Consider the following 11,451-nt stretch of genomic DNA (forward strand, 5'->3'; position numbering starts at 1 on the left):
GGGAATGTTTATTCGTTTAAAGGGAATTTAAAATAAATAACAAGTGTGAAGATTTGATCTCCAGACCTGCAGGTGCTGCACTGCAAAACGTCAAAAGCTTATTAGTCTTGATTTTAGTCAAAATGTCTCATCCCACTTGAGATGCATCATAAATACATTGTTGAGTCAAATAATGTTAATTTCCCCATGGGGATGAATAAAGTGTCTGTCTGTCTGTCTGTCTGTCTGTCTGTCTGTCTGTCTGTCTGTCTGTCTGTCTGTCTGTCTGTCTGTCTGTCTGTCTATCTATCTATCTATCTATCTATCTATCTATCTATCTATCTATCTATCTATCTATCTATCTATCTATCTATCTGTCTGTCTGTCTGTCTGTCTGTCTGTCTGTCTGTCTGTCTGTCTGTCTGTCTGTCTGTCTGTCTGTCTGTCTGTCTGTCTGTCTGTCTAATCTTTAAAGTATTTAGTTTTGAGTTGTATTTTAGAAAAAACAAAAGACTTCAAGACAGGGGTTCTCAACCTTTTTTTTTTAACTTAGGGGCCCAATTTTCGCAGTTTAAAGTGGCCCTGGGCTCATTAAAATATTAACACTTTCATTTCAACTGATCCGAGCCTTGGTTTGATGTGTGTTCAATAACTTAAATCTGGTCCACTGAGATAAAAAAAAAGTAAAACCTTGTCAAATAAATGACACACCGTGATGATCTCAAAAACAATTCTTTATCTCGTGTACCTAAGAGTGTATGGCTCTCGGCTCTGCCTTGCTACCTCCTTTCACAAATCCCAACTTCGTAGAGTCAGGGTCGCACTTGCAGAAGTCTAATTACACCTGTTAACCCTCCCTTTTCCAAGAAATGTTCCAACAAATCTTAGGAAGAACATTCTCACTCGTTCTATTGGTCGATTACTTTTTCACTTATTTCAAGGTAAAAGTACTTTGAAATATTTATTTTTTCTTGTTTTGAGAGGGGCATATTTTTCTAGTGCGTGGGGTGTTTCCAGCCTGCAATGGTTAGGCTCTGTCTTAATTCCAAGGAATTATAAAAAGGTGACCTGGTGACAGGGACGGCCTCATCGATGCCGACGACCTAATCCCAAAGATGAGCTCCAGGAGCTCAAACTGCTGCAGAGGTTCTACTGGTTCATTGGTCTGAAGGAGTCTTATGTACCAGAACCAAAGCTTTAATCTTATTATTGATCAGAGTAATGACAAGAGAGAGAGAGCATCAGATTTGTATCTTGTTTTGTTTTTTTTTTGCAGGGCGGGAGCTGCGTCAATCTCTAGACAAAGACGTGACGGATTCAGTGGCAAATACCTTCCCAATGGAAAAGTCAACCGACGTGCGGACTGATGGAAACTCTCTCCTGAAGGCCGTCTACCTGAGCCGGCTGCGTCTCACCCGGCTGCTCCTGGAGGGCGGGGCTTACATAAACGAGAGCAACGAGCATGGCGAGACGCCGCTCATGGTGGCCTGCAAGACGCGGCACACAGATTCACAGAGTGTCCCCAAACACAAGATGGTCCGGTGAGTTCTCGCAGGAATGAGCGCTGCTGAGACGTGTTGCTCGTTCCGTTAGTGTTGTGGATGATGTATTGTACCATAACGGGTACCTTAAGTATCACCATACTAGTTAAATATATCCTTAGCGTTTTATTAAGGCTATCTATCCATGTTCTATCCTAAGGCAGGGTAGAAACAGATTTTAGGCGAGTTCATTTCAAGGGAAGTCTGCTTTGGTGTGCAGGTGTGAACGCTCCCCCGGACTCTGATCCGGGTCAACGAAGTGAACTGAGGTCTGATCCACTGACAGTGAGAACACATCAGGAACTATCAGAAAGAAAACAGTTGGAATAAATCTTGCGGGCAGACGTGGAGTAGTGAGGAACAAGTGGTGAGGAAGATGGTCATTGATATCTGGTAAAAAGACTATATATCTGTTTGTAGCTACCCATTATCCATGAGCTAATTATCCCCTTTAGCCACTAGACAGCTACATTTTCTGCTAAATGTATAGCTAAGATAGTTGAAATAGCTAAGATTTCTGCTTTTGGTCGTGACCAATCAATGAGCAGTGTTTCTTCTCACGAGCTCCATACCAGCTGTGATTAGCTTCTCTGCATTGCTGGTAGTTTATCAGCTCTTTTGTTGCCTCTTCTTCTCATCATTAGTTCACAAATGTGTTTCTTTCATGAAGAGCTAACATCCATATTACAGAGCATCTTCCTCCTACAAACTGATGTCACTTTTTTGTTTTTTTCCTCATAGATACCTTCTGGAGAACGGTGCAGATCCAAACATCCAAGATAAGACAGGGAAAACGGCTCTGATGCATGCGTGCCTCGAACAAACTGAGGCCGGAATTCTGTCTCTGCTCCTGAGCAGCGGCGCAGATCCAACTTTGGAAGATCATTCAGGTTTATCAGCATTGATTTATGCAGTCAATTCAGGGAACAGGGATATTCTCAGTGTCCTCCTGGATGCATGTAAAGCAAAGGGTAAGGAGGTCATCATCATCACGACCAATAAACTCCCTTCTGGCCATCAGATGACGAAGCAGTACCTGAATGTTCCTCCACCTCCCGACCTGGAGGAGCGTCTGCATTTCACACCAGCCTCTTGTTACACGCCACCGTATGAGTTCCAGCTACGGACTCCTCCACAGGGCTCATCGGCGGCTGCTTCTCCCCAACCTGGCAGCCCGCTTCTTGGCCTCAGGGACCCCCTGTGTCTAGGCTTTGGTGCAAGTCTGGTCACTTCTCGGCCAGGCTCGCCAATCCAACAACTCAGTCCTTTACGTGTTCCTGGTGTCGATAAGCGTCTGAATCTTCACAGGCTACCTTCAGAGCAATGGTCCAAAAGTCCTTCTCTGCTTCTCCAGCAGAGTCAGGCCTCCTCCCTGACCGAAGAGCCAATGGAAATCACTCCAGAGGAGGAGCTGGCCTTCAGAATCAATAGCCTAGGTATCCAAGGCAGACCTCCAGCTGTTTCCCGCCACCACAGCATGGATGTCAAAGACTCAACAGGGCTTCTCAGAGCACTGGAGAACATGTCAGCGAATGAGAACAAGGGTGGAGGTGGAAGACGGGTCTTTGGCAGAAAGATGTCATATGACAGCGCTGCCAGTTCACTGTATTCTGCATCCCACCCCAACCTCCATCAGGACAGTCTCCCCTTCCCTCACGAGTCCAGTCCAGTGATAGAGGACTCCTCTAACTGTCTCAGACAGCTAAATGTATCCAGTCTTCAAAACGTGGTGCGTCGACGGAACATCGGTTTTGACCACTACAGCTCTGACTCTCAGTTGCTGCAGTTAGGCTGCCGGGAAAAAACTTTGAAGCACAGCAGCGGGGTCGGTTCGGCACCAGAGAAGCACAAGCTGGTCGCCAGCAAATCTTCCACTCTGTCCGAATCCAGGGAGTCTTTGGAGAGCTCCATGCAGAGACGAAGTGCCGCTGGGCTGGAACGCAGAGGCTCCGGAGCCCTCCTCCTGGATCACATCGCCCACACTCGCCCTGGATACCTCCCGCCTCTGAACCCCCATGCTCCTATACCAGACATAGGGGTTAGCTCGAGCTGCTCCTACCCTTTGAGCGGAAGTACCAAGACAATAAACAATGTTCTCGCAGGCTCAAAAGCTATTCTACCCTCTGCGCCTGCTTTCCCTCGCGATCTGACATCTAAGAAAATGTTGTGGAGACGCCACTCGATGCAGAGCGAGCAGATAAAACAACTAGCCAACTTCCAGGAAACCCTTGGTCATTAGAATAAAACACATCCGTCAGGGGAAAAATGCATGTGTTACCAGTATCCTACATTGCTGTACCTTTGCCTATAACACTGATGCCTGCTCACATGTGCCAAATACAGTTTAGACATGCAGAGTCTGTGTTGATGTGCTGTTTTCTGACCTTTAATTCATGGACTTTATTCATGCAAGCCACCGGGAGCATTTGAGCTCTACATGATAACACACACACATCAAGAATAAAGATCTGTCAAACTGAAATCTGAGTGTGTCATGACATTTGTCCATAGCCGTTACAGCTTGAAAGCTGTAAAACCCTGACACCCTACCCAAAGTCCTCAGCTGATGGACTCAAGGGTCCATCAGTTGGTCCAGTCTTTGGACCCGAACAGTAAAAATAAGAGTTATTGTAAACTGTAAACTAATGAGCTGGTCTGCAGTCACAGGTGTGAAACCACCCTTAAATTGAAAGTAGGAATGCACCAATACCGATACCAGGATCGGTATCGGTTCCATACCAGGCATGAGTACTCCCGACACCCGATACCACTTTACAGCACACGTGTTGTATATATAGACTGACTTGGGCTGCCGTAGTTGAGACGGACAGAAGGCATTGTGGGTATTGTAGTGTGTCTGTGTGTGTATAAATTCCAGATACACAAGAAGAAAAGATTTAGCAGCGAGTCACATTCATAACACCGAAGCACCGACATGGACTGAATGTCAGCTTGTAAAAAGGAGAATTGTACAGTTTATAACAATTCTGCAGACATAAAACGGACAATCCAATGGTCTGCAGTCACAAAAGAGTTAAAATATGATTAATCAACAGAAATCTTCCTTTTGGCGACAAATTGTGAACGTTGGTGTAAAAACATTCGAACGATTCGATCACAGCTTGACGGTTGCCTGAGAGAGGATTCAATAGCGAAGCGGCAGCATTGTTTGTGTGTGTTCATGACTTTAAGAGGTCTGTGACTCACTGTGAAGATGCTGAAGGCTTCATCTTCTCTGACCTTGGATTAAAAGAGAGAATTAAACAGCACATGAGGTTTAATCTTGCTGCCTTAGAACCAATTTTTCAGCCGGCCTCCTCCTTCCTGATTATCATCTATTAGTTATTTCTTCATATTCCATAAAGGATCCTTTCTGGAGGACGACAAAGGCGATGGATGGATGGAGCGAGCGTGGGGCGAGCTGTGGGAATGAAAAGGTTGTTATTCAGCCGCAGCTCTGAGAGCTTTCCTTTCTGCAAAAAAAAAAAAAAAAAAAAGCTTTTATCTAAATTGCCAATTAGTAACACTGCATCCTTGAAAATCTCTTTCAGACGCTCTTTTCAGCGGGTGCAGAGTTGCCCGTGGCAACACTTCAGCGGCGCTTCAATAAGACGCCTCTGTTTCCAAACGTTACCTTTACAGGTGGTGGAAAGGATTCAGCCATCAGCCACAACTTTAAGACCAGCAGCATCTCCTCCTGGCCAGAGTTCGCCCACTGATTTCACCCCAAATTTGATCCAATTTTCATTCCCTGTGTTCAGGTCATCATTTTGACAGATAGTTTTGTTTTGTTTTTATGCATCTCTCTAAATGAGCGAAATATTTATTTCTCAATTTGTGATTTTTCATCTCAATTGTGTAATAAAAGCTGCAAAGAGTCAGTGCACTCTTTCCCTCTTTCTACGTGAAGATTCTTTTCTCATAACTTAAAATCAAAGAAAGAAATATGCAGACAAAAATGTCAGCAGCTGTCAAAAATAACAAGTTATTTCAGTTAATTGATTTGAAGCTTTTAATTCAGGGGTGCCCAAACTCAAGTCCTGAATGTTTTAGTTCTCTCCCAGCTGCAACACACCTGATTGCAATGACGGGCTCGTTATTGGGCTTTTTCATGGATGACGTCATCAATAGATCCAGGTATGCGCATGCAGGGAGAGAACTAAAACTTGCAGGACACCGGCCCTCCAGGACCGAGCTTAGACACCCCTGGTTTAATTCGTTTAGAAAAAATTTACGTAATGAACGTAGTTGTGTTTACTTATGTTTTTTTGTTTTATTTTTATTTCGCTCTCTTACCGGAGCCGCAGTATGTGCAGCTTCTCTGGACGCAGCGCCGACACTACTAAAGCGGCACAATACTGAGTGGAATAATATTAAGGTAGAAAGTTTCACTTTAAAAGTTACCCGAGAAAGTTAAAGTTATTAGCTTTACTCTGAAAAGCCGAATTTTACTGCCAAAGGAGTAATTGTGCAGCAAAACAGCAGGTTGCCATGTTGGCTGACCAGGAGCCACCGATCTGGTAAACCTGGAGGAAAGAGTTGCAGGTAAAATAATAATTTCTACTCTTTCTCTTTTCTACGGAGCCCCTCTGGTGACATACTGTGTTTGTTTGTGTGTTTGTGTGTGTGCGCTGTTCTCTCTCTCTCTGTCTCTCTGTCTCTCTCTCTCTCTCTCTGTGTGTGTGTGTGATTATTGCCACTGTGTTCATGTAATAACTTTACAACTTTGTTTCTAGAAATATTCAAATCCTCAAAGTGGTGGACCTGCAGTCGACAAAAACCAGACTTATGTTCGATATTAATTAAAGTTTATATTATTTCGCTGCTCTTGGAGAGAAACGGTTAAAAAGGACGTGATAAAAATAGTCTTTTAATTTATATATAGTCTCTGAGCGTTAAGTCGACATTAATTATATGGTATTCCCTGAATAAATATCCATTACAAGCTTCAGTCTTCAGGAGAGAAACAATGCAATAAGTCACAATTACAGAACATTGTGCAATTAAGTAGTTCATTTTTCTAAATCGATTAAATCAGCATTTTTATTTTTACTGCAAATACATTTTTAACCATTCTCCACCGAAATGACAAAAGCAATCCCTCGACATGCTTTCTGCTCATATTCAGAGCAACAACCAAAGAAGTAGCATTCTTTGATTTCTTTATTTTTTACAAAGTTTCAAGGAACTTTTGAACCTGGAATTGCATTAATAAATGAACTATGTGAATACAGATGTATAATAAACCTCTAAATATCCTGAGTCTGATGTGATTTACACATTCGAAACATTTGAATGATGATTTTCAATGAAGAATGAAAACAGATTGTTTAAAATTGATTTCCAGCTTTTATTTCAGTAAAACTTCAACCGTAAGTCACATCTCTCACAAAATCCATCATGGAGAGCAATAAATAAATAAAAAATGCATATTGTATAAAATATTATCCAAAATCCATACTGAAGTAAAATAACATTTATCCTCCATTTCCAGATGTAAAATGTTCCATGAACCTTCTATGAATTTGTTCCTTCATTGTTTTCTTCATCACAGTAATTGTTTCTTCTCTCCTGTCCATCACAGGTTTGGTAAACACTCTGAACACTTCCTGCTCTCGTTGTACTTTCTACCCTCGCATAAAATCCGACGCGGACATTTTTCTTGTCATGTTTCTTGCTCTGACAGTAACATACAGTAGAAATGAGGGTTTTCTGTCGTCATACAGTGACATCTGGTGGTCACTGATTTCAGACCAGTGTCCAACAAGTTCAAAACGAGTGCAAAATAGGTTTTTAGGCTCGTAAGTAAAAAGGAAAATCTAGATTCAATCTTGAATGGATGTTAAATCCACAAAAAATATGGAAACTAGTGTGAAATAGGGCCAAAGAAATAAAAGCTCCTAAGTTAGTATCAGATTTATTCTCTACAGAACAGTTTGTTTCATCCTTGAACTATAAATAAACCAAGTTCATAAAATGCATTTACTGCCCGATTATAATTTAGAGAAAGAAACACGTTGAAAGTTCAGATCAACTGCAGTTCGACAAGGAAAAAAGTCAGAAAACACTCAAAAAGTTTCCCGAAACGTGAGCTTCGGTTTCATACTTCAGCCGCGAGCTGGACTCTGAGGGCCTCGGGGAGGTCGTAGAAGATCCGGCTGGCGTCGAACTGCTTCCTGTAGGCCAGCAGGTCCTGAACTCTGACCTGGTCCCGGGGTCCGGTCCACACGGTGAGAGAGAACCTGCAAGAACCACAGAGGCCGGCGGCTGAGCGGCCGTCGTACCTGGACGGCGCGTGTTCCGACTCCCGAGCACCCACCTGTCGGACTGCCGCAGCAGCCAGCAGAGCTGCGGGAAGGACGAGGCCAGCAGGGCGGCTCGCACCGGGAAGGTGACGGGGTGAGGGAGGCGCCCACAGGTCCGCTCCATCGCCTGGACCATGTCCCAGCTGTAACCTGCAGACCAGAGGACGGAGGGGGGGGGGCGGGGGCGGGGGCGGGGGGGGGACATCTGCTGGAACACATCCAGGATCTCCAGGAGCGAGGAAGCGTGGCTCTAGTCTATTCTATTGTGTTTTTCAACGCAAAATCTGTTTCAAACAGGAACATCAAAATTCATTAATAAGATTATTATGTTAAAATAACATGAAGTTCGCGTGTTCAAAATGTTAGTTGAATCTATTTGTTACAATCACTCGTCTTTCTGTCAATTGTTTAACTTTTGCAATAATTACATTTATATGTTAATCATCAATCAAGTTTTTGTGATTAAAATCACAAATTGTACTTTTTCTTCATTGACACTTGTTTTTGTTTTTTTAAACTATCACTGGTACTTTGATGATGCTTTTCAATATTACTGCTACTTTAACATGTTAAAGATTTAAACATTTTCTTTTAACTTTCCCTTCAGTTTCAGCTTCTTCAACCTTCATGAAATGTACATTTTTTTCTTTTATGTTTACTCTGTCAATCAAGTCGAATTTAAAACCATATTTTCTGGACTAGTAGTTGCTTGTTTTTTTTTTTTTAAATAATAGATGTCTGGCTGGAGATTCTTCCGTCGGAGACGAAGCCGGCCGACCCGAGCACTGACCTGGGTTGTGGGCCCCGGCCGTCCAGCCCGTGGTCCAGCCCAGGGACAGCACGGTGTGGGCGGGCAGGCGGGACACCGCCCCGAGGAACGCCTCGGGGTCCAGCGGCGAGGCCTGGCCGGCGGGGCCCGGCAGGATGTCTGCGTTCACCCAGAGGGGGGCGCTCGCTTCGTCCAGCAGCTCGTCCAGCAGGGCCAGGGACGGGGCCACCGCCTCCAGGCTGCAGGGGCAGAACACGGGCTTCAGGATTCAGGTTTTTTTTTTATTCTTATCCCCTCACGATCAATATATATTTATTTGTTTTTACCCCTGTTGACTTTTCATCAAATTTCTTTCACTGTATTTAACTATTTCTATTATTAAGCACCATGTGGTGAAAAAACCCTTTTGGAATGCAAGGAATTATTATTATTATTATTTATTATTATTGTGCTTCCTTCCCTTCCATCTGGAACTGCAGCATCTTTTGACAACCTAAACATTCTCAAACTTGCACACACGCATCAGAAGTGGCGGAAAACTAAACTAAAATGGCTCCGTACCATTTTTTATTACATGTTTGCAGCGTCTATGACGAGCCACAAGAAAAAGTCAGTGACAGCAAAACGCCATACGAGGGCCGGGCGATTTGGCCTAAAACGCTATTTTTTTAAAGGAAAAATTTGAGTTTCAATTCTCGCTTTTTTTTTTTTTCCCTCTCAAAGAAAAATGTCTGATATATTGTCAAAAGGACAACCATGCACTTGTCTTCAGCGTTAAAACACACATAAACGATTTCAAAATATAAAGTAAATGAGGCTCCATCATTCAACAAATTCAGGCTTTAACCAGGTTTAAGCAAAAGTGCAACAGCAACTACGGAAACCTACAAGGAATGGTGGAAGGGAACGTGGAAAATAGCAAAATATTTGAAATTTCTAAATAAATAAAAATCACATTTTTTTTAGCTACAAATTTGATTAATCAATATCGATTTTTGCAAACCTGCCACTTTGCTTTAACTGTGAACTTTTTATAACAAACTCCTTCAATAGACCAGAAATTTGGCCAGTGTATGTATATGTGTATATATATATATATGTGTGTATATACGTGTATATATGTGTGTGTGTATATATATATGTGCCAAAAAACAACTGTACATTTTCATGTAAAAAAAAAAAAAAATCACTATCATTCATAACTATTTTCTTGAATATTTTACAATGTTCACTACATTTTTGGATTTTACCCGACACATTCTTGACCCGTTTCCTTTCCTCGTTGCATGAAGGTTTCATCCGTTTATCCCGACTCTACCTCTTAAAGTCCAGCTTGATTCCTTTCCCGTGGGGCTTCACGGCCTGCAGGAACTCTCTCAGCGTCATGTCGCTGTCCGTCTCGGGCGGGTGGGCCATGACGGGCTCCCGGGGGTCGCGACCTCTCAGGATCACGTCGGCCTCGATCATGTGTGACGGACCTGACGGCGGCGACGACACCAAATGTGGCTGAAATACGGATTTTTATCACAACAGCTGCTCATAACAGGTGTTACGGGATGAGACTGGATTAGACTAGACCGGACTGGTCCAGTCTGGAATAGATTGGAATGAACTTGACTAGATTGGATAAGAATAAACCAGGCTGGATTGATTATAATGAACTAGAATAAACACAACTGGACCTGAGTGGTCTAGTCTAATAGACTGGATTGGGATAGCCTGGACTAAATTAGACTGGAATAGACTAGACTGGACTAGATTGGGCTTATCTGGAGTGGACTGGTTTTAGACAAGACTAGATTATTCCAGACTGAAATAAACTAGTCAACCCAGGTAGGTAGAGAAACATCTTCCAAGATGTACGATCAAATCCAGCTGACTGGATTCAATTACACTGAGCAATAAACACAAAGTAACTTCAAAACAGAGTGGAACAAATAAACAAAGCTTGAACGTTAAGGGTGGGGGGTAGTGGTGCCTCTTCGTGCCCACGCCCCGGTTCAGTAGGACTCCGCCCCTGTACGACGGGACTAATCCTCCAGAGGAGCTTGATCATGGAGGAACACAAACACACCACCTCCTCCCCGGAGCCCACCTGACAGCGCCTCCGTCAGCCGCCTCCTGCTGTTCACTGCGTGGCTCCAGCCCACCTCCGCGGCGTCCTTCTTTCGGATAAGCCCCCGGCCGTACAGGTAGTCCAGGGTCGGATCACACATGTTCCCCGGTGGCCCGGTACTCCGGTGGTCAAGCAGTATTCACAGACCCATTTCCGGTTTCTGAGTGCAGGCAGCGCAGAGGTGTTTCAGATTAATCGGTTTCCAAGTTATAAGTGGTGACCGGCGTCCGTTCGCGACGCTACCGGAAGTTGGTCACCAGTTTGCAGGGAATCCACGTAATCCGTAACACCAACAGGTTGCCTGACGGTAAAAGAAATACGAACTTTTAAACTCAACCATACACCAACGATTAAAAAACGTTCCGTTTTTAAATATGTAAATATTATGAAAAGCTAAGATGTAATTATCAGTTGTCAAATTTATGAATAGAGGCAATAATTGTTTTTTTTTTTACAAAAAAAGATCAGCTGAGAAAAAGAAAAAGAAAAAATATATATATTCTAATTAGAATGTCTGCATATAATACATCTTTAAAAGGTGCCGCAGCTTAACCAACATGCATTTATGATATATGAAGTTGAATGGCAAATCTTTGATTTATATGATAAATTTCAACATTTCAGTCACTTTATCTCGATATTGACTCATCCAGGTTTCCCCCAAAGTCACCACATACTTTCTGGAACAAAACTGATTCTGTATTGGAGAGTTGACATGTTACAGACACCAGGGCTCCAGCA

At 43.1% G+C, this 11,451-nt stretch overlaps 2 protein-coding genes across 2 annotated transcripts; one reads left to right on the forward strand and one right to left on the reverse strand.

Annotated features, from left to right (window-relative positions):
* Positions 1 to 1,317: 1,317 nt before the first annotated feature.
* ankrd34bb (ankyrin repeat domain 34Bb) lies at positions 1,318 to 3,759 on the forward strand (the record flags this gene model as incomplete). The annotated part of the gene is made up of 2 exons (XM_080499919.1): positions 1,318 to 1,520; positions 2,262 to 3,759. 2 exons carry the CDS (start codon positions 1,318 to 1,320, stop codon positions 3,757 to 3,759), a joined length of 1,701 nt encoding a protein of 566 aa, XP_080356045.1.
* Positions 3,760 to 6,914: 3,155 nt separating this feature from the next.
* On the reverse strand, positions 6,915 to 10,860 carry fam151b (family with sequence similarity 151 member B). The gene is made up of 5 exons (XM_080499483.1): positions 10,690 to 10,860; positions 9,913 to 10,072; positions 8,616 to 8,833; positions 7,840 to 7,975; positions 6,915 to 7,762 (listed from the first exon to the last, which is right to left on the reverse strand). The coding sequence occupies exons 1-5, from the start codon at positions 10,808 to 10,810 to the stop codon at positions 7,621 to 7,623; spliced, it is 777 nt and encodes a 258-aa protein (XP_080355609.1). The 5' UTR covers positions 10,811 to 10,860; the 3' UTR covers positions 6,915 to 7,620.
* Between the last annotated feature and the right edge of the window lie 591 nt (positions 10,861 to 11,451).

Source organism: Blennius ocellaris (assembly GCF_963422515.1).
Source record: "Blennius ocellaris genome assembly, chromosome: 7".
Lineage (NCBI taxonomy): Eukaryota > Metazoa > Chordata > Actinopteri > Blenniiformes > Blenniidae > Blennius > Blennius ocellaris.

What these genes read in the sequence shown, in the direction of transcription:
- fam151b (XM_080499483.1), bottom strand. Translation starts at nt 10,810, where the DNA reads ATGTGTGATCCGACCCTGGACTACCTGTACGGCCGGGGGCTTATCCGA. An exon ending in GCTGACGGAGGCGCTGTCAG is followed by an intron (nt 10,073 to 10,689) that starts GTGGGCTCCGGG and finishes CGCCGCCGTCAG; the next exon opens with GTCCGTCACACATGATCGAG. An exon ending in GGCCGGGGCCCACAACCCAG is followed by an intron (nt 7,976 to 8,615) that starts GTCAGTGCTCGG and finishes TCTGGTCTGCAG; the next exon opens with GTTACAGCTGGGACATGGTC.